Here is a 21,381-nt window from a genome sequence, read left to right as displayed (position 1 = left end):
TAGCCACCTGTGTGAGGCGCTCTTCATGGGAAAAAGTGGAGTGGGAGAAGCGAGTGCTCAGCCACTCGTTTCTGGAGCCTTGTCTCTGAAAGTGGCGGTCAAAATACCTCCAGAGCTCAGAGCTTTTAGAATGCAGAGTCTGCTCTTCCTCCTACATTGCCCAGGGTCCTCAAGACTGGCATGCTTTGGAGCTGGCTGACGCCTACTCAGTATGCTTGGGGTCCTCCCAGCCCTCTCCCTCCCACTTCACCACCCGCAGAGAGTGCGCCTGCCTCGCTCCGCTTGCACATGCCCCCAGCGCGCCCCAGAGGTTTATCAGGCTCCCGGCACACACTGCCGGCTTCCTTAGGCGCCCAGTGCGAGTTACCCAAGCAGAGCAGCCGTGCCGCGTATTCCCTCCTTCAAGTCCCTTTCTGCCTCTTCTCTGACACTGCGCTTCCCGACCCTTCCTCTGGGCGCCGTGGCGCCCACCAGGTTTCAGGATTAATCCCGGGCTGGACCTGCTGTTTTCTCATCCACGCACTCAGTCTCTCAGTCCACCCGGAGAAGTGGAATCTGCACACTGAAACTCTCGGTGGCTGGAGTCTGTGAACTGGGCATGCTCAGAAGCCAGGGCTGGCTTTGGGCTCAAGTAGGAAGCTTTTGCACTCGGGAGGCGGCGGCGACTTTGGGGAAAGTTGATCAGAGAAGGGAGGAAGCCCCAAGACGCGGAGCAGCGGCAGGAAGGAGCCCCCGGCGGCAGCCCGGAGGAGCATGGGCACCCTGCGGGATTTACAATACGCGCTCCAGGAGAAGATTGAGGAGCTGAGGCAGCGGGATGCTCTCATTGATGAGCTGGAGCTGGAGTTGGATCAGAAGGACGAACTGATCCAGAAGCTGCAGAACGAGCTGGACAAGTACCGCTCGGTGATCCGGCCGGCCACCCAGCAGGCGCAGAAGCAGAGCGCGAGCACCTTGCAGGGCGAGCCGCGCACCAAGCGGCAGGCGATCTCCGCTGAGCCCACCGCCTTCGACATCCAGGATCTCAGCCATGTGACCCTGCCGTTCTACCCTAAGAGCCCACAGTAAGCAAGGGTTGCGTGCTGGGTCCATGTGGCACCCTGTCGGTGGGGAGCTGCGGGTCTCTGTATTGTCTGTCGGCCCCCGCCCCTCCGCTTGCCATGTCTGTTCTCATCCTCAGAAATGTTTCATTTTAACGGGCACTTCTTGAGGGGCTGTGCACGTTTCTCAGACCCAGACTCACTGCACAGTACGTTGCCTTCATGTCTTTGTCAGGTCTCAAAATATTTTTAAAAATATGTGTGTGTGTGTATATATATATATGTATGTATACATATACATTTATATCTGCTACCTACTGTATATAGAGTTTGAATGCACCCTAGGTGTGTACCCGTCCGTCCGTGTATGTGTGTGTTTGTGTGTGTGTTTAGAGGAATGAAAAACCCCATCTCCCAAATGCCCTGGCAAACCTGCCCATCCGGAAAATCCTAAATGCAGGCTCATCAGACTTGAAATGAAATGCGTTTGATATCACCCTTACTTTCTATGCTTTTGTGGCTCTCTCGGATTTCTCTACATGCTGGTGATTCATGCTAGCACCCTTCAAACCTGATGTTCTGTCATCATCAAAGTGTAAAAAATAAGCAAATAGGCATATGAAAGGGAAGATTTTTTGATTCCCTGAATTAGATGACATTTACAATCCAGAAATGGAAGCCTAGTCTGTTGGTTTTTTTTAAAAAAATATATTTTCATAACATCTGAGGAAGAATATTGCTTATTTTCCTTAAGGAATTTGCATAATGTTACTAATGGAGTGGTTGTCTCCATCTCCCAAGAGTGTTGCATGTTTTTGAGGGTCAAACATAGATAAATACACTTCACTTAAAATGTGGACCCACTGTTTGCCTTAGTCCTGGCTTCTAATGCAACCATTCTGGTATTGTTCTAGCATTTTAGAGAAACTGGATAGTTCTGATGTCTGTGGGCTCCATAACTTGGATGGGAAAATTGAATTAAACTTGTTATACAACACTTAACTCAGAGTGCATATGGAGAATAACGCAGCAGGAACATGAGATTAACATAAAAAGAGGGAAAGTACTCAGATGAATGGTATTTTTAATTAACAGATAATGACATAACTGAAAAAAAAAAGATTCTGCTATTCTGTTCCTAACTACATCACATTAGCTGGGTGACAACATGTTACATAATACGAGGTCTCTTGTGATTCTTAATAAATATGAGTAATTCATAGAAGGAAGAAGTACAAATATTTGACTAGCCTCTATTTGAATTCATTGGATTTTTAAAGGGGTCATGAGTATGTACCCATTACACTTGAAAAACGTAGAGTTGTTGTTGGTTACTTGTGCAAGTTCACTTTAAGGAGAAGTTTGTGTTCTGTGAGAAACTGGGAAAGAGACAATAAGAATAAACATTTCTGTGATTCTAACCTGAGCAAGTTGCTGTAACAGTTCAGCAGACGTAAATCTGCCTTAGAAACCTGAGTGAACTGAATCCACATCAACTTTCTTTGGTAAATTAGTTTGCAGTCCTGACATATTGGTCTGTTTTAGCTAACAAGGTGCTTGAAGATCTTTCCTGGGCCAGGTTTTTCATAATGAAAAAAAAAAAACCCCTTCATCTTTAAGCATTCCATAGGATTTCATTTTTGTCTCTGCAGGAACTTGGAGTAACACAGAGCAAACTCCACTTTTATAAAAAGATCATTTTAATAGGTTTTATAATGAAGTGTGATTAAGCCAGCTGATAACTCCAGTTAAACATTCTACTGTAGAAAATACAAGGAAATTTGTGCTATGGGGAATGAGCTGTAGAATGTGCTAAGTTTTAAAAGCCTCTTAGGGCTTTCGTGTAGAACAACTGGATTTAAAATAATGATAATAAAGTCCATGTTGGAAGGTGAAATTAGTGTGTCAAGTAGTTCACACCATTTCATTATAATAAACATTTTATCCACTAAGCAATGTTGTGCCTTCTGCTATTTATTTTACAATGTTTATTTTAAAGACGTCAACTATTAAGATATCATCATGGTGGCTTTGGTGATTCTGAAGGATTATATTGAAGAAAATGATAGAGTATCTTCCAAGCTTAACCAATTTTGGAAAAACTTCTGTTCTTTTTTCACACTTACATGAAGAAAACTAGAATAAAATTGGCTTAAGTGGTAGAGTGTACCTTTGTTAGGGTAAAGAAGTATATTGCATGTAAAATGATTATAGCTTATGTCATTTGAGTAGTGGTGCAAGACTACTCCACAAAGAACTAAGAAAAGTTGCCAAACTGAAGACCTGTTTGCATTTCAGTTTATTTCACTATGAATAATTTGATCATACAGACTTACTGGCAACAAGTGTTTATGTTTGTATATTTCGTCTTTACTGAAAACTTAAATTTGGTCATCTTTCTTACAGTTACACACAGTACTAATTTAAATTCAAGTTAAATTGAAACCGTCTAAAAAGCCTAAAATTGATTTGAAGTTCACATTCATGTTACTTTTCCATTCTCTTTCCATTAAATGTAAATAACTGCCCATCAAATGTTCTGCTTAATATCTAATGTCTGTAAATACGTTTGTTAAATTTCTGCTTACTGAGGTTGCTTTCTGAGGACTACAATAAAATATTCTGTTTTTAAGTGACTTTGGGTCACTAAAAAGCAGTGCAAATGTAAATGAACTTATTAAATTAAACTATCTGAATATTTTTGGGTTGGATTTTTCCCACCAAGCTGGGAACTGGAATGAAGTCTCTGTCAGAATCCAGCACAGAGCCAGGGCACTTCTGTGCCTGTGAGGTAGGGGCAGAGTTTTTGTTTGTCTCTTTTATAACCTGTACAGAAAGAACCTTTAAGCCCTTCTTATGTTAGGATGTGAAGCAATGAACTGAGGTAGCAAGTTGGCAATCTATATTCAACTGCTATCAAATAACTGTTTGAGAATGCAAAACTACTAGACTGTATGTTTTGAAATAAACAAATGAACTCTTACAAAAAATAAATAAATAATAAATAAATAAAAGAAGCCCATCCATGATATACCATCAGACAATTTATTGGTTTATTGGTCTATGGTTCTTATAGACTGTGTTAAGTAATTTTATTTCAGGTCATTACACTCTTGAAAATTGCCCTCTGTGATTGGTAGCAAAATTCAGATTCCTGGTATTTTGATCTAAACTCTTTACATATTTTAAATGTTCCTAGATCCTTTCCAATTTGCCCTCTCAGGGTTCCATGTCATTTTGGGTAGACGATATAGACTGGCATTCCTATCAAAAGTTGTTAATGTCTCTCTATTTTATTAAGCTATTGCTTTTCACCCCAGGAGGAGCTAGATTTCAGAAAATGATGACGTTATGTTTCATTTTTTGATTGTGAGTACTTGGAAGCACTGCAGATAAAAGAAATACATCTTATTTTTAAGGAGATTAATTTTAAAAAGATGAAGGCATTAATTTTAAAAAGATAGTATATGATCTTTTAAACCTTGTCACTAATTCATCACAATAGAAGTAGAATCTTCCCAAAGGCTATAATTTAAATTCTGTGGAAAGTTGAGAAAATTGTAGAATTCTAGTGTGAATGCAGATGATATGAATACTAAAACATAAGTTTATTCAAAGGTAGTAATTAAATTGCTGGTGTGCCTTATAGTTAAGTTCAGTATTTTACTGGGATATCTGCTATGTGCAAGCTATGGTAATGTATTAGAAATAAGTGCTACATAGTTCCTGTCAACCAAGTATTAACAAGGGGATAGCAATATGGCATAGATATTATTCTAGGAAGTAGAGTAAGGTAAGTCACAAGGAGATATATAGGACAGTTTGCAAAATTTAGCCTTTAATTTTATGTTATCAGAAAGTCTTGTGGAAGTGGAGGTATTTAGAGTAAGTACTTGAAGAATGGTCATGATTTAGGTGATGGGATTTGAGAGGATGGGGAAGACATTCTAAGCCTTTAGCAAAGAGACAAGACAACAAAGAAAAGCAGAAGGTGCATTTGGGAGATGACAGCTACTACTGGCTATAACGATGTCCATGAGTTCTAGTGGCGCAGTGCTGAAGGCATATGACTGCTAACTAGAAGCCTGGCAGTTCAAACCCACCAGCCACTCCTTGGAAGGAAGGTTGGGCAATCTACTTCCATAGCGAGACCACCTTGGAAATCCAAGGAGGAGTTGCCATGAGTCAGATCTGACTCGATGGCAGGGAGTTGGGTTTTTTTTTGGGGGGGGGGGTGCAATGCAAATAGTTACTGCCCTCAGCTGTTAGCTGAAAGGTTGATGATTTGAGTTTGCCAAGCGGTGCCTTAGAAGAAAGGACTGGCAATCTACTTCTGAAAAATCAGCGATTGATAAACCTATGGCACACACTTTTATTCTGACACACATGGGGTTGCCAGGACTCAGAGTTGAGTCTCATAACTGGTTTTAGTGGCTGTACTAGAAGATGGTACTGGGCCTTGAGGGAAAGCAAGTTGGGGGTGCAAAGTGAATGAAAGAGAATAATAATGTTAGTTTTTATAGCTTTATAAAGTCGACGAGAAGGCATTTCAGCTTATTTTTAGAATCAAGAATTGCTTTTTCTCTTTTTTTTAACATGGAAGAGTAATTGTTACTCATCAATAAAGCTCTGAATATTAGAATGCAGCCTCAACCCTTCACTTCCCATCAACAAAGACTTGATAAGAGTCATAAGTATCCTAACAGAGTATGAGTATTTAACGTAAGCACGTAGCAGATGATTACAACTCTTAAAGAAACTGAGTTTTACTCTTAACCAGATTCCATTTTCTACACATTTCAAAATGTTCACAATAAAAATAATCTAATTTTATGCTATAGACTAGCATTGCCGATTCCTTGGATACCAGGGAAACTGGTCATAGATGAGAATTGAACTTGAAGTTGTTTTTTGACATCATCTTTCCCTTATTTGTGGAGGAGTTAAATTTCAACCTAATATTACTTTAGTAGGGTTTCCAATGTAAGTGTGGTCCTTAATTTGACATTCTGGTCTATGCAGTAAAATTGAAGTCATGGATGCTTTTGTAAAAATGTATTAGACCTGGTTGCTAAAACCCTATTAGGGTGTTTTAAAGCACAGTAAAGTTGTGTGCTCCTGAAATGGAGCTTATAATGAAAATACCGACAGACCCTTATATAGAGTAGCTCTAGAGATATAGCCTGAGAATATAAATGACCAGGTTCCTTGCTCTACTGGGCCACATTTCTAAGTTTCCACTACTCAGGATTTCACTGAAGAACTGGGTTTGGATTTCTAAAAGGAAAGGTTACAAGTAGGTAGCTCATGTTTCTTTGTAGCTGTTTGCAGGTTATAAGGCATATGGACATTTTTTTTTCCTGTCTGCCTAGCAATGGAGGGTCTCCATGGTATCCTAGCAACCAGATTTTAACACCAGGCTGCTGCTCTTTCTGCCATAGGTGCTGCTGCCCATCCCAAGGAGCTAGGCCTGTTGCTAGCATTCCAGACCCTTTGACTTGAACCTTCCCAGCTAATAGAATGCAAGACAATGCGATAAATAAACACATGCTGAAAGCAGCATTTACCAGTACCGCTCAACAGCTTATTATGCAATCACATCTGTGGCATTTTGAATCCTAATCGGAATTGTGGAGTTGGCGCTGTTTGCCACCCCTTCCCTGACAGCCCTTCCTCACACCCAGCCTTCTGACACCAGTTCTACTTTCCTCTCACCATCTTCTGTAATGACTGCATTCCTCAGCATCGCCTTAAAATTTATTTTCTGAGACGTTAACTATGTGTAGCCTGTTTGAACTCTCCAAGTATAATTTTGTTTTTAAAAGCAGAGGAATGCTCTCTCTCCAAAAACTGTCATGTAAATATAAACAATAGCACAAAAACTCCAGCTCCATGAAGCAGATGTTTAACCAAAGGTGGGACTGATAGTGTACTGTCGAAGTGTCTTGTTTGTGAATGGATTTTATAATCATAGTTATTAATATGAAAAAAGCAGGAGGCTAGAGTGGGAAGAAGATATGTGTGTCACGGGGACAGGAAAGGGCAGAACAAGATGAGTATTGTTAAAGCTGTACCATATTTGCAAGCAAGTTGGAAAGGAATGATGGGCTTTGTGGGCGAGTAATTAGGCAATGGGACTGGAACAGGGTTTGCAAATGAGACAGAAGTTTGTGGGTGAAGACAGCTACAGAGAAAAAAACCAAAACCAAACCCACTGCCATCAAGTTGATTCCGACTCATAGTGACCCTATCGGACAGGGTAGAACTGGCCCATGGGGTTTACAAGGCTGTAAATCTTCATGGAGGCAGACTGCCACATCTTTCTCCTATGCAACTGGTAGCTGCTAACCTTTTGGTTAGCAATTGTATGCTATGACCACTGTTCCACCAGAACTCCTTAGGTATAGAGAGAAGAACCCAAATTGGAGACTATGGAAGGCTTGCCTCCTCCTCTGGGAGCCATTCCAGGAGTTCTGCAGAAAACCATTAACATGTTTCCCTTTTGACCAGTGCTTGTTCTGAATACATTGTGTTGTCTTTTTGAAACACCTCTTAATGGGACATTAAGTGAAGGTTTGGTGACTTCTGTGCAGTCCACAGGGCAGAAGAAAGGAACAAGGAGATCAAGTCAGGGCAGCCCCGTTTCTGAATCATATAGTTAGAGTGGCACTGCTTGCCTATCATAATGGGTAGCATTTATTCAGTGCTTACTCTGTATCAGGCATTGTTCAGAGTACTTCACACAGATTGTCTCTTTTAATACTCCCGGCAACCATGAAGAAGATTCCAGATTATCTCTGTTTCACTGTACTGAGGCACTAGACCCTGAGGTTCAGAGAGGCTAAGAGCATCTTGCCCAGGGTCATGCATTTAATACAAGCTTAATCCTGAATTTTATCTCCAGAGCCATAGCCAGTAGGCTCTCCTGCTTCCCAAAGAGGTGTGGGGGTAAGGAAGTTGCAGGAAAACGTAATGAATAAACATATAGACTATTTTCAAGAAGTATCTGTTCACCAGTTACTGAATAGAAAGTAGAAGTACTTTGGGAGAAGTGGTGGAAGAGATAAACTAGGATAGTGATTCCCAAACTCTGTTGCACATTACAATCACCTGGGGAGTTTAAAAAAACAATCCAATGCCCAGGTTTTACCCTAAACAAATTAAACCAGAATGCTTGGGGGTGGAAGCCAGCATCAGTACTTTTTTTTTTTTTTTTTTTTTTGAGACACTCCAGGTAATTCTAATGTGCAGCAAAGTTGGGAACCATATAATGAGAAGACAGTGTCTGTAGGTATATGTGTGTGTGTGTGTGTGTGTGTGTGTTTGGTTAAACAGAGAACTAGGATGAACCTTGCATCTAAAGGGTTGAATGTCTCTATTGGCTGAAATCAGTAAACCTTGAGGGCTTGCAAATGTGGTAATAGATTTTTTGTTAACTTCTAGGTGTGTGCTGGGAGCTCTGGTGACGTAGTGCCTAAGGTGTTTGACGCTAACCAGAAGGCTGGCGGTTCAAGCCCACCAGCCACTCCTCGGAAGGAAGATTGGGCAATCTACTTCCGTAGTAATACTGCCTTTGAAACCCAAAGAGGGGTCACTATGAGTTGGATCCGACTTGATGGCAGTGAGTTTTGAATGAGTAGGTGTGTGCTAGTGTCATCTTATTTATTCCCCAAAATAGGTAATCATTACCCTACCTACCCCACTCGTTTTCTATCCTGGTGACATAGAATAACCTGGGGAGTTTTAAAATACCACCTCCAGAGTTTCTGATTTAATCCCTCTGGGGTGGGTCTGAGCTATAGGTTTAGTTTTTTAACTTCCTAAGGTGATTCTAATACACACCTAGGGCTGAGAACCTCTGTGACAGCCCATTTAACTTTGGTTGTTAAAGCTTACTTGAATTCCCATTTTGAGGAAGCACCTTTTTTGGACCCTTTTGATCCATCCAAATCCCCTACTTGTTGTGCAGTCAGGCATCTCCGGCTTCCTGATGTCCATTGCACATGAAATTGTCATTTTCACATAATCACTGGGTTACCTGCTGCAGACTTGGGGCACACAAAAGTGATAGCAGCTCCATTCAGTAACTAAGTATGTTTCTCTTTTCCTGTCAGCCATGAGTCCTGGCCACTGTTCAAATATGACATACATCAGGAGTAGCCATCATCCAAAGTTGGTTTTTGACTCTTACTGGTGGCTGCTGCCTCATTAGCCAGTGAGATTGTTTCCTTGGGTCCCAGATACTTCAGTGACATTTAAAGTTGATGAAGGTGGAAGAATGAGGTCCCCTCCCTGGAAGAGGAGTACTGGGCTTGTAGTGCTTTTCATTCTGGTATGTGAGGTCTCTGCAGCCAGCTACTTTTTTTTTTTTTCTACAGATATTTTATCCTTTTAAGGCAAACAGTCTGAGCTCAGACTGAGGAGTACTTTCCAAGGAGGCTTCAGAGAAAGCGGAGCAAGCACATCAGTTTCTCTATCTCTTTTCCAGATGATTAGATTTGAGTGGACAGATCTGGGCACTGTTGTCAGAGGAGAGGGCTGAGACAGCACCTGCAGTGAGAGAATCTTGGTGTATCCCTCAAGAAGTCTCCTGAAAGAGACAGGAATTCCTAAACTCTGTACTCATAACCTCACTGGTCTCTTTCTTGCCCTCCTTTTCCTTATATTGGTGTTAAACAATCCTCAGTATGTTCCTAATCGTTTCTTATGGGAGGCTATTTACATTTGTGATTTAATCATTATCTATTCAGGTGAGGATCAGCCAATATAGCACTTTATATAAGTGATGAAAATAGCTAGTATGATTGCAAATACTTTTTGATAAAAATAATCTTCTTGGAATTGGAGTCAGTGAGGAGTTTTCTTGTCTCTTTCTCCACCTTCTAAATTATGAAAATGTATTCTGCTGACAGATAGCATGCTAAAGAAGAGTAGATGTAATAAGGCTGCCCAGAGGATTGCAGACATTAATTACACAGGGAAGTTAATCATAAGGAAGTAAACATTTTAATTATGAATCCAGTTTCACATCGTGCGTTTGGTTATTGAACCTAAATGGGAGAGATAAGAAGAATCAGCAACAATAAAGAAACACAACCAGAAGCATGTGTTTTCTTGTTATGATTTAACAGAAGCAGAATGACGGAATCATGGTCGCAGGGGCAAGAGTTGGACATGGGGAAAATATCTATGTCTTTGATATCTTATATTACAAGGTATGAAAGGTTAGAGGTTAGTACTGAAAAAACCAAAATGACAGTTTAGTGTCAATTTATACTACTTTCACCTGCATCAAAAATAAAATGTTAATTACCTGTCCCTTTCTAAAGATCATAAATGTTAATTAAACTTCAGAAGAATTGCTTAGGACAGATAAAATTTGAATTAACTTCAACACAATGGTGAATTAACTTAGGCTAAGCAAAAGTATAAGTAAAGAGCCTAAATTATTTTTCTAGAGTTATAATATATGTCAAAAGCAGATCTTCTAATATTATTGACCTTCTCATGTTCAAGTCCATTTCCTTACTTCTAGATTCTACTTGCTTTCCAGAAATAGCATTATATACTTCTTACTTGAACATGAAATACTTAAGGTATCAACCAGTCAGTTTAATTTGGTTAATTTATTAAATGTCAGTGATGACAAATACACCTTAGTTAAGCAAAATGCCTTTACTATTTTCTGAAACAATTCTATTATGGTAATATCAAGCTTTCACCAGACGTGGGCCAAGGGATAATGCAATAATATGAGGAAAAAAACATCTTCTTTTCTGGATATACTGTATATCATCTTAATGGTCCAGCTGTGTCAATAAATTATGGTTTTGACAGTGCTTCTAAGCCTGGACTGAGAGAGAAGAAAAAAGGACTGTCATGACAAGAAAAAAAAATGGGCATTTTGAGTTTTGCCCCTCTGAAGTTATTGTTACTGATGGATTAGAGGGTGGATTGGTCATACACCACTGAGCATGCAGGTGACTGGCTAACATGCTACAAAAGGAAGCACCATGCCACACCTCCATCATCATAAGACACACTTTGCCTAAGTTACTGGTGACTGAGGAACACATTTTGTATTATGACGAAACAGAAGATGGCCTTGGATCAGACTTGTGCTGGTTTGATAGAACGTCACCATATCCTTCCTAAAGGACTATTAGGCATCTGAAAGTGACAGGTACCATTTTGCTAAGCCTATGTTGGCAGCTCATTATGTCAGTGGGATGAGAGAAATAAGAAAAAATGTGGTGTAATAAACCCAAGAATGTACACTGCATGCACTACTGAGCATGGACCTCTGTGTGAATCATTGTCATCATTCTAGGTAATTGCTACCCCTTATTTTGCAACTGTCTGAGAAAACCAAAGTTCAGAAAAGTAAGCTTAAAGATACTTGGATTAAACAAAAGTCAGTTTTTGACTGTCTTGACTGTATCTATTAAGTGAGACCCTTTTTATTTTGAGAAAATGGATATTAACTTAATAGAACTTTTTTCCATTCTGAATTGTTAGAGGAAAAAAAAAACGTTCATAGTATATGGTATAGTGCAAAATGAAAGAATTACTCAAAGTTTCTAGAGTTTCAGTTAATACGTAGCTTTATAAAAACGTTCATGCTGAATTCCACCAAATATTTGTATCAGCAAAGGTTCCTGTTACAGATATGAAAAGCTTTAGATATATTGTGAAAGGAACTAAAATATGACTTATTTCTAACAGTGATAACCTGATCTGGAAATAGTAATTCTTCTTTTTGCAAAAATCACCCTTCAAATTGTTTTTGTTCTTTATAAAAGGAAAACATGGCATGAAAAATTCTCATTTGTCTGCTTCTGCCTCCTCAATGTTCTGGCATTACATAGTATGGAAACAAAATTCTCTTGTGGGAAAAAGAAACATGGAAAGGTATAAAACTAAGTACATGCTACTTTGAAAGAATCCTCAAGGAAAGGAATGGAAAATAAATATGATAACAAGCCTGTTGTGAACAGATCAACTTCATTAACTTCTTGCCATCTCTTTCTTTAAAAACTTCTTGAATTCCTGCAGCCTTTGTCCTTTAATTGTTTAAGGCATTAATATGTTAATTATCTCCTATATTTTATTTTGGTAGGAAAATACTTAGCCTTAAAAAAGTGTTTTCTTTTTACTAGGCAATTGCTAGAAAAAATAGCCTGTGCCACTGAAATAATAATCATTGCAGAAAAAACTAAAAATGAAACATTTAGGGACGTAGAAACAGTACATATGTGTGTTTGGGTATTTATTTTCATATTTATAAGTAATTATAAGAAGTAATTTCAGAAAATTCTGAGATTTGAGGGATATCCTATTATTTTTCTTGGAATTTATAAGCCATCTATAACTCACTTGTAATTATTTTAAGCAGCCCAGACTTGTATACCTTCAGAAATGAAGAGATCCAAAGGACCAATATAAGGAATAGGAGGAGGAAATGGAATGTGTGGCAAATTGCCTCCATGAACAATTGCCTCCTTTGCTGTGAGACCAGAAGTAATGGCTGGTGCCCAGGTACTATTACTGAATGTTGTGAGCAAAGATTATTTTTAGAAGAATTCTGAGCAAAAAGGGAAAAATGAAAAACAGAATTTCAAATTCTCATGGATTCCAGAGATTCTGGAGCCATAGAAAGCAGAGGAACCCCTGAAGCTGTTGCTCGATTATCTTTAAACCTTCAACTCAAAATACCCCCTGAAGTCTTCTTAAAACCAAACAGATGTTTATCTTGACTAGTAAATGATGTCTGCCTTGAGCACTGGGTTCTTTTAAGATATATATGGACTGAAAATGACAACAGCAGCTTGAAAAATTAGATAAGAAATGTAATGGACAGTGAGTGTATGTTAATGGAAGAAGGAGGGTGAGATGGTTGCACAACTCAAAGTGTAACCATTGTCACTGAATTATACATGTAGAAATTGTTGAATTGGTCTACGTTCTGTGTATATTCTCAACAACAACGACAAAAATATTTGTGAATAAAGAACCAATATTGAGATATTTTAATGAAGATACCACCACAAAGTGTGTATAGAGAGAAATAATATTGAACACATCACCAGAACCTTCATCCTAAATCATACAGCACAGGTGCTGCTCATCACAGAGGAGACATTCTTCACATGACTTATTCTTTTCTGTGGTCTGGGTTTATTTGGTAGCACCACTGAAGTTCTGTGCCATGTAAATCATCTATCATATTGGAACGATGCTCCATCTTATAGAGTCCTAAGGGCTCTTGTCACAGTGATAGATGGAAAATGACTCAAGTATACATTTATTTGACTTGGCAAGAGTGAGGTTATCTGATAGATGGATTTTTTAAAAAAAACAAAACCTGCTGCCATCAAGACGATTCTCACTCATAGCGACCCCATAGGAGCTAGTGGGTTTAGATCATCAACCTTTTGGTTAGCAGCTGAATGCCTTAACCACTGTGCCACTAGAGGGGTTAGTAAATAATATCTAGGCCTTACTACTGATGGTTTAAAACACATGTGAAAATTTCGTTTTCTTATTCTTGACTCCAATTAATATATTTCAGACTTTCTTTTTGTAATAAAATAAACTGCTTTATCATCATGAAGGGGAAGAAAATAAGGTTAAAAATGTCTCTTGCTCCAATTAGGTTTCCCTTATTTTCTTAATTTTATTATTTTTTTCTGTACTTAGAGAACAATTTCTCTCTTCCTCATTTTTTAAAGTAAAGGAAATAATGTTGTTGTTGTTGTTGTTATGTGCCATCGAGTCGGCCCCCCGACTCATAGCGACCCCTCCTTGGGTTTCCAAGGCAGTATCACTACGGAAGTAGGATTGCCCAACCTTCCTTCCGAGGAGTGTCTGGTGGGTTTGAACCGCCAGCCGTCTGGTCAGCAGGCAAGTGTCTTAGCCACTATGCTACCAGAGCTCCCAATGGTTACTCTATAAACTTGTCTTTATTGGTCAATTAAAGATGATGGTGATGATAATTATTACTAAAAATATATTTTTAGCTCTTACTATGTGCTATGTATGTTGTTGAGTGCCATCAAGTCAACTTTTTGACACATTGTGCCCATGTAACAGAGTAGAACTGCCCCATAGGATCGAGCTTTGGTTGGGTAGTGGTTAAAGCATTTGGCTGCTGTGGTGTAGTAAATTACATGGTATGGCTTATCCACCTGGGGTAGCACAAAGTAGTGTTCTGGGAAGTTTGCTCTCTCTCAGGTGTATAGAATTCTGAGGTTGGGATTGGTTAGTTTTGCCACTCTGCCAGGCTTAAAATGAGCTCTTCTAGAGGCAGAGGAGAATCTCTTGCTGCCAGCTGAAAGAGATGCGTTGGTGAGAGAGAGACATGTGGCCAAGAGAGATGCATTTCTGACAGGGAGAGATGTGAGAGAGACACACTGCTGAGAGAGAAATGTGCTACTGAGAGAGAGAGAGAGAGAGATACATGGCTGAGAGAGAGATGTGTGCCTGAGAGAGAGATGGCCGACTGAAAGAGACAGGTGGCTGAGAGAGACAGGCAACTGAGAGAGACGGAGTGCATTCCTGAGCTTGAATTGTAGCCTGTTGCTTTTCTAATAAACCCCATAATCTATGAGTTCTGTGTGGCCACTGCAGCGAATTATCGAACCCAGTAGAGAGGTGATAGATCCTGCGAGAGAGACTGTGGTCAAGGATGGTAAGGAGTGAAAGGTGTGGCATGTCTGGCCTCATAAGAATAGGCCTTGAACTGCTGAGGGTGGTTCTGTCCTCCTCTTGCAGAGTTAGAGAAGGTCAGAAGATGTTGCCTCCTTGCCCCTTTAGCAGCTACTAACCAGAAGTCAGCGTTTTGAACCCTACCAGCTGCTCAGCAGGAGAAAGAGGAGGCAGTCAGCTTGCATGAAGATTTATGGCCTTGGCAACCCTACGGAGGCAGTTCTTCTCTATCCTATGGGGTCACTGTGAATCAGAATCAACTCAATGTCAGGGTTTTTTTTGGGGGTATGCATTTTTATGGTAGCATATTGTCAGGTGTTTCTCTTGTGGAGATGCTGGGTGGTTTCAAACTGCCAACCTTCTGGTTAGCAGCCAAGCTGAACACTTAACTGCTGTGCTTACCATGGCTGCTTAATGGTAGCTCATTTAATTCTCAAAACAGTTTGATAAAGTAAGTATATTATCATCTCCATTTTCCTCAAATGGGAAAAATGAGGCACAGAGAAATTATATAATTTGCTCAAAATAAAACAGTAGACTGAAGTGCTCAAATACAGGTCTGTGTGATGCCAGATCCAGGCTTGTTCCCCATATGGTATGTTGCTTGCCAATTTGTCCCAACCACCCATTTTTTACCACAAGTTTTATTTTCCACTCTTTTACATAGCTCTTTGTGTGTAGCTCTGGTAATGTTTCATACATCCATACAGAAATGGTAGCCAAAGATGTATTTTCTCTTTTAAAAATAAGTTGTTATAGCACTCCTTAGTAGTGTGGTAGTTGTTCCTACAATAATATTTCTGTTATAGTCAATTTGTAATAAAATAAATTGCTCATGCCTGAAGCACATTTTTCAGCACCATACATAGAAAGTTTTACCCATATTGTACTTGTATATGTGTGTGTATATATATATTTTTTGGAGGGCAGGAGTAGTTACAATTTTTAAGTAGCCTATGCTTTTCCTTATTGAATTTCCATTTTAAAGAAACATTTCCTCAATTTGCCAATGATGTGTTTTCTTATTTATTCCCCTTTCAAATATTTGTTGTTGTTGTTAGGTGCCGTTGAGACATCTCCAACTCATAGTGACCCTGTGTACAGCAGAACGAAACACTTCCAGGTCCTGCGCCAGCCCCATGATCTTTGCTATACCTGAGCCCATCGTTGTAGCCACTGTGTCAGTCCATCTTATTGAGGGCCTTCCCTTTTTTCGTTGACCATCCACTTTACCAAGCATGACATCCTTCTCTAGGGAATGGTCCATTCTGACAACATGACCAAAGTAGGTCAAATGAAGTCTGGCCATTCTTGCTTCCAAGGAGCATTTTGGCTATACTTGTTCCAGGACAGATTTGTTAGTTCTTTTGGCAGCCCATGGTATTTTCAGCATTCTTCGCCAGCACCACATCTCAAAAACATTGACTCTTCTTCGGTCTTCTTTATTCGTTGTCCAGCTCTCACATGAGTATGAGGTGACTGAAAATACCATGGCTTGTGTCAGGTGTACCTTAGTTCTCAAGGGGGTGTCTTTGCTCCTCAGCACTTGAAAGAAGACTTTTGCAGCAGATTTGCCCAATGCTATACGTCGTCTGATATCTTGACTAGTGCTTCCATTGGTATTGAATGTAGAATCAAGTAATATGAAGTCTTTGACAGCTTCAGTCTTTTCTCCATTTATCATGATGTTGCTTATTGGTCCAGTTGTAAGGATTTTTGTTTTCTTTATATTGAAGTGTAATCCATACTGCAGACTATAGTCTTCAGTCTTCATCAGTAAGTGCTTCAAGTCATCCTCACGTTCAGCAAGCAAAGTTGTGTCATCAGTGTATTGCAGGTTGTTAATGATTCTTCCTTCAATCCTGATGCCATGTTCTTCATATAATCCAGCTTCTCAGATTATTTGCTTAGCATACAGATAGAATAAGTGTGGTGAAAGGATACAATCCTGATGCACTCCCTTCTTCATTTTAAACCATACATTGTCCCCTTGTTCTGTTCAAACCATAGCCTTCTGGTCTATGTACAGGTTCTTTATGAGTACAATTAAGTATTATGGAATTCCCATTCTTCTCAATGTTACCCATAATTTGTTATGATTCACATAATCTAATGCTTTTGCATAGTCAGTAAAACACAAGCAAACATCTTTCTGATATTCTTTGCTTTTTGCCAAGACCCATCTGATATCACCAATGATATCTCTCATTTCACATCCTCTTCTGAACCTAGCTTGCATTTCTGGAAGTTCTCTGTCAATGTACTGCTGCAAACATTGTTGAATTATCTTCAGTAATATTTTACTTCTGTGTGATATCAATGATATTGTTTGGTAATTTCCACATATTGTGGCATCACCTTTCTTTGGAATGGGTACAAATACGAATTTTTTCCAGTCAGTTGGCCAGGTAGCTGTCTTTCAAATCTCTTGGCATAACCAGGTGAGTGCCTCCAGCATGGCATCCATTTGTTGAAACATCTCAATGGGTATTCTGTCTATTCCTGGAGCCTTGTTTTTTGCTGCTTCCTTCAGTGCAGCTTTGACTTCTTTCTTCAATACCATTGGTTCTTGATCATATGCTGTCTCCTGAAATGGATGAACATTGACCAATTCTTTTAGGTACAGAGACTCTGTATTCCTTCCATATTCTTTTGATGCTTCCTGCATCATTCAATATTTTGGCCGTAGAATCTTTCAATATTGAGAAATGCTGAACATGTTCTTCTTTTGGTCTTCCAACTCCATGTCTGCACATTTCATTATAATAATTGACTTTGTCTTCTCAAGCTGCTTTTTGAAGTCTTCTGTTCAGCTCTTTTATGTTGTCATTTCTTCCGTTTGCTTTAGCTACTCTTCATTCAAGGGCAAGTTTCAGTCTCTTCTGACATCCATTTTTGTCTGTTCTTCCTTTCCTGTCTTTTTAATTACCTTTTGCTTTCTTCATGGATGATGTTCTTGATGTCATCCCACAATTCCTCTGGCTGTTGGTCATTGGTGTTCCATGCATCAAATCTGTTCTTTAGATGATTTCTAAATTCAGGAGGGATATACTCAAGGTCATATTTTGACTCTCATGGACTTGTTTTTACTGCCTTCAATTTCAACTTGAACTTGCATATGAGTAGTTGATGGTTCCACAATTAGCTCCTGGCCTTGTTATGGCTGAAGATATAGAGCATCTCTGTTGCCTCTTTCCACAGATGGAGTCAATCTGATTCCTGTGTACTCCATCTGGTGAAGTCCATGTGTATAGCTGCCGTTTGTGTTGTTGATAAAAGGTATTTGCAATGAATAAGTTGTTGTTGTTGTTGTTATGTGTCATCGAATCGGACCCTCCTTGGGCTTCCGAGGCAGTATCACTACGGAAGTAGATTGCCCCATCTTCCTTCCAAGGAGTGGCTGGTGGGTTTGAACAGCCAGCCTCTGGTTAGCAGTCAAGTGCCTTAGGCACTATGCTACCAGAGCTCCTGAATAAGTCATTAGTCTTACAAAATTCTATCATGTGATCTCCAGCTTTATTTCTGTCACCAAGGCCAAATTTTCTAACTACTGGTGATTCTTCTTTGTTTCCAATTTTTGCATTCCAATTGCCAGTGATAATTAACATATCTTGATTGCATGTTTGGTCAATTTCAGACTGCAGAAGTTGATAAAAATCTTCAATTTCCTCATTTTTGGCTTTGGTGGTTGGTATGTAAATTTGAATAATAGTAATATTAACTGGTCTTCCTTGTGGGTGTATGGATATTATTCTATCACTGACAGCATTGTACTTCAGGATAGATCTTGATACATTCTTTGTGATGATGAATGCCATGCTTTTCCTCTTTAATTTCCTGTTCCCAGCATAGTATATCATATGGTGGTTTGATTCAAAATGGTCAAAGCCAGTCCATTTCATCTCACTAATGCCTAGGATATCAATCCTTATGCATTTCATTTCATTTTTGACAACTTCCAATTTTTTAGATTCATTCATATTTCTTACACTCCATGTTCTGATTATTAATGGAAGTTTGCAGCTGTTTCTTCTCCTTTTGAGTCACACCAAATCAACAGATAGAGGTCCTGAAAGCTCTACTTTATCCATATCATTAAGGTTTGGTCTCTCTGTTGAGGCAACTCTTTCCCAGTCATAGTTTGAGTACCTTTCAATCTGAGGGGCCCTTCATCTGGCACTGTATTGGACATTGTTTCAGGGCTGTTCCTAAAGTTTTCCAGTAATGTATCAGATAGCGTTTCACTGCTGTTCATAAGGTTTTTACTGTCCCATTCTTTGAGAAGTGAATGGCCTCTTCCTTCTTCCAAGTCTGTCTCAATCTGGAAGCATTTTTGAAACCCATCTACCCTGCTGGCATTTAAAACACCAGTGGCACAGCCTCCAGCCTCACAGCAATATGCGAGCCACCACAGTACAACAAACTGACAGACAAGTTTGTCTCCCTTAGTTTTGTTCCAAACTACTCTGCTCATTTCCTGGCCTTCCCCTCACCTCAAATGTTAGAATTCTTAATTTAATCAAATACTTTAAAAAAGTTTAGTAATTACTTTCTAATTATTTATTCTGGTAATTAATAAAAGTTTTCTGTCGATTGATTTAAATTGTTTACTTGTTTAATCATCTACCAAAGGCCGACTTGACAGCACATAACAACAACAACAACAACAACAAATATTTCTTAAGGAACTACTCAAGAACAGAAGACTGGTAGATAAATATCTTCCTTGCAACCAAATCATTAATACCTGAAAGCCATTGACTTTAAAGTAATATATGCTAAAAGAGATACTACTTATTCAGGATTCTTCCAACATGGATTGGTTCAGGACACCTGGGCTGGAGTGAAATTTGCAGTTCTTGTGTCTGATTTTGTAGCATGTGTAATTTTCCTAAGTCACGTGCATCAGAGTTTTAGTTTCTGTATTTTGGTCATTATTTAATTAGCATCTACTTTTCCATAGGATGGTAAGTTTCATAAAAACAAAGGTAGTGTCTCTTTTGTTTCATGCTATGTCCTTGGAGCCCAGAACAGGTGGCACACAGCTAGTCCTCAATAATTTGTCAAGTAAAGAATAAGAAACTCCTTCATCTTCCTGGCTCTCAGATTCTTCATCTTTTCTATTTGAACATTGGAAACTCAAATCATTGATCTTAATAGAGCTTCAAGGCCTGTTTTGTTTGTTTTTACAAAATTTGAATTTGAATGCCTTGGTATGTGTTTATGAGGTTTCCCATGGAGTTCTGGTGTGGTGCAGTTACTGTATTGAGCTGCTAATCAAAAGGTTGGAGTTTTGAGTCTACACAGACGTACCTTGGATGAAAAGGCTGGTGATCTACTTCCAAAAGTCAGCCACTGAAAACCCTGTGCAGCACAGTTCAACTCTGACACACGTGGGGTCACCATGAGCTGGAATCGATCAGTGGCAGCTGTGCTTTCCAAGTTTGTCACAGCCTTGCTGCTTGGGACTGCCTTAATCTAGCACACTACCGCTTGTTTTTGTTATGTCCCTGGACACAGAAATCATTTCAGTTTTTCATCTCTGGAATTACATAGTTTTGAAAAGGTCCCTCCAACTTGAGTAATCTGTGGTGCTTGTGTTTCTTTACAAAGAAGCATGTTTGTTTTCCAATTCTAATAAATGTCTCGTTTCAATCTCCATAACACAAAACCTCATAGATTGGGCTTAAAAAGTAAATGGATTGATTTCTGAGAAACACAAGCATCAAATCAATAGAAACAGTCACAGGAGAATTTTTCTGTTTCTTAATTCATTTTGCTGACACAGCTAGAATGTTCACTGAAAAAATCTTGTTGGGGTCATGATAATAGCTTACAAATCTAAAGATTACATAAATGTTAATAGTCCATCAAACTCATGATAAAGTAACATTTTATTAGGTGGTTTCCTTGATATTAACCAAAATAAAACAGAAAATTTGAAGTCCGATTTGTTTAGTCGTACTGCTGCTTGTTCTTCAGGATGGAATCTAGGAATACCTAATCATTTAAAAGACTTTTCCAGTATATCTGATCTTGTTGTGCTTCTGTTAGAGTCTGAGGTGGTATTTCTGCAAGTCTTCTTACCTTTGCAGGTGTAGATCTGGGCGTATGTGAAAATGAAGTTGACAACATTGTATATTCATTTGCTTATAGATAGGAATGTTTTTATGATTGCATTTAAGCCTCATAATATGTGAGTGTGTAAAGCAGGATAGACACTTTACATATTAGCGATGGGACAATTAAGGATAAAAGAGTTGAGGCAACCAGTTGCCGTCCAGTCAGTCTGACTCATGGTAACCTCGTGTGTGTCAGAGTAGAGCTGTGTTCCACAGGATTTTTGTTGGCTGGCTTTTTGTAAGTAGATCACTGGGCTTGCCTCCAGGGTGTCTCTGGATGGACTCAAATCTCCAGCCTTTTGGTTAGCAGCCAAATGTGTTAACTTTTTGCACATCCTAAATCCAACAGCTCTTAAGTGACAGCACTGTAAATCCGGCAGATCCTCAGACTTTCAAACACCTTTTCATACTCTATATGTTGTTGTTGTTGTTATGTGCCGTCGAGTCGGCCCCGACTCATAGCGACCCCTCCTTGGGTTTCCGAGGCAGTTATCACTACGGAAGTAGGATTG

The 21,381-nt window shown here is 39.3% G+C and overlaps 1 protein-coding gene across 1 annotated transcript in view; it reads left to right on the top strand.

Annotated features, from left to right (window-relative positions):
• The first annotated feature begins 753 nt into the window (after positions 1 to 753).
• Positions 754 to 21,381, top strand: part of PRKG1 (protein kinase cGMP-dependent 1) — a 1,628,352-nt gene continuing 1,607,724 nt past the window's right edge. The window contains exon 1 of the mRNA XM_007944042.1: positions 754 to 1,064. Within this exon, the coding sequence (XP_007942233.1) occupies positions 754 to 1,064 (311 nt within the window). The remainder of the gene's footprint in view (positions 1,065 to 21,381) is intronic.

The sequence above is a fragment of the Orycteropus afer genome, unplaced genomic scaffold (genome assembly GCF_000298275.1).
Source record: "Orycteropus afer afer isolate SDZICR_OR568_19922 unplaced genomic scaffold, OryAfe1.0 scaffold00118, whole genome shotgun sequence".
Lineage (NCBI taxonomy): Eukaryota > Metazoa > Chordata > Mammalia > Tubulidentata > Orycteropodidae > Orycteropus > Orycteropus afer.
The sequence above is the reverse complement of the archived record's forward strand: the minus strand, read 5'-3'. Positions and strand labels throughout refer to the sequence as shown.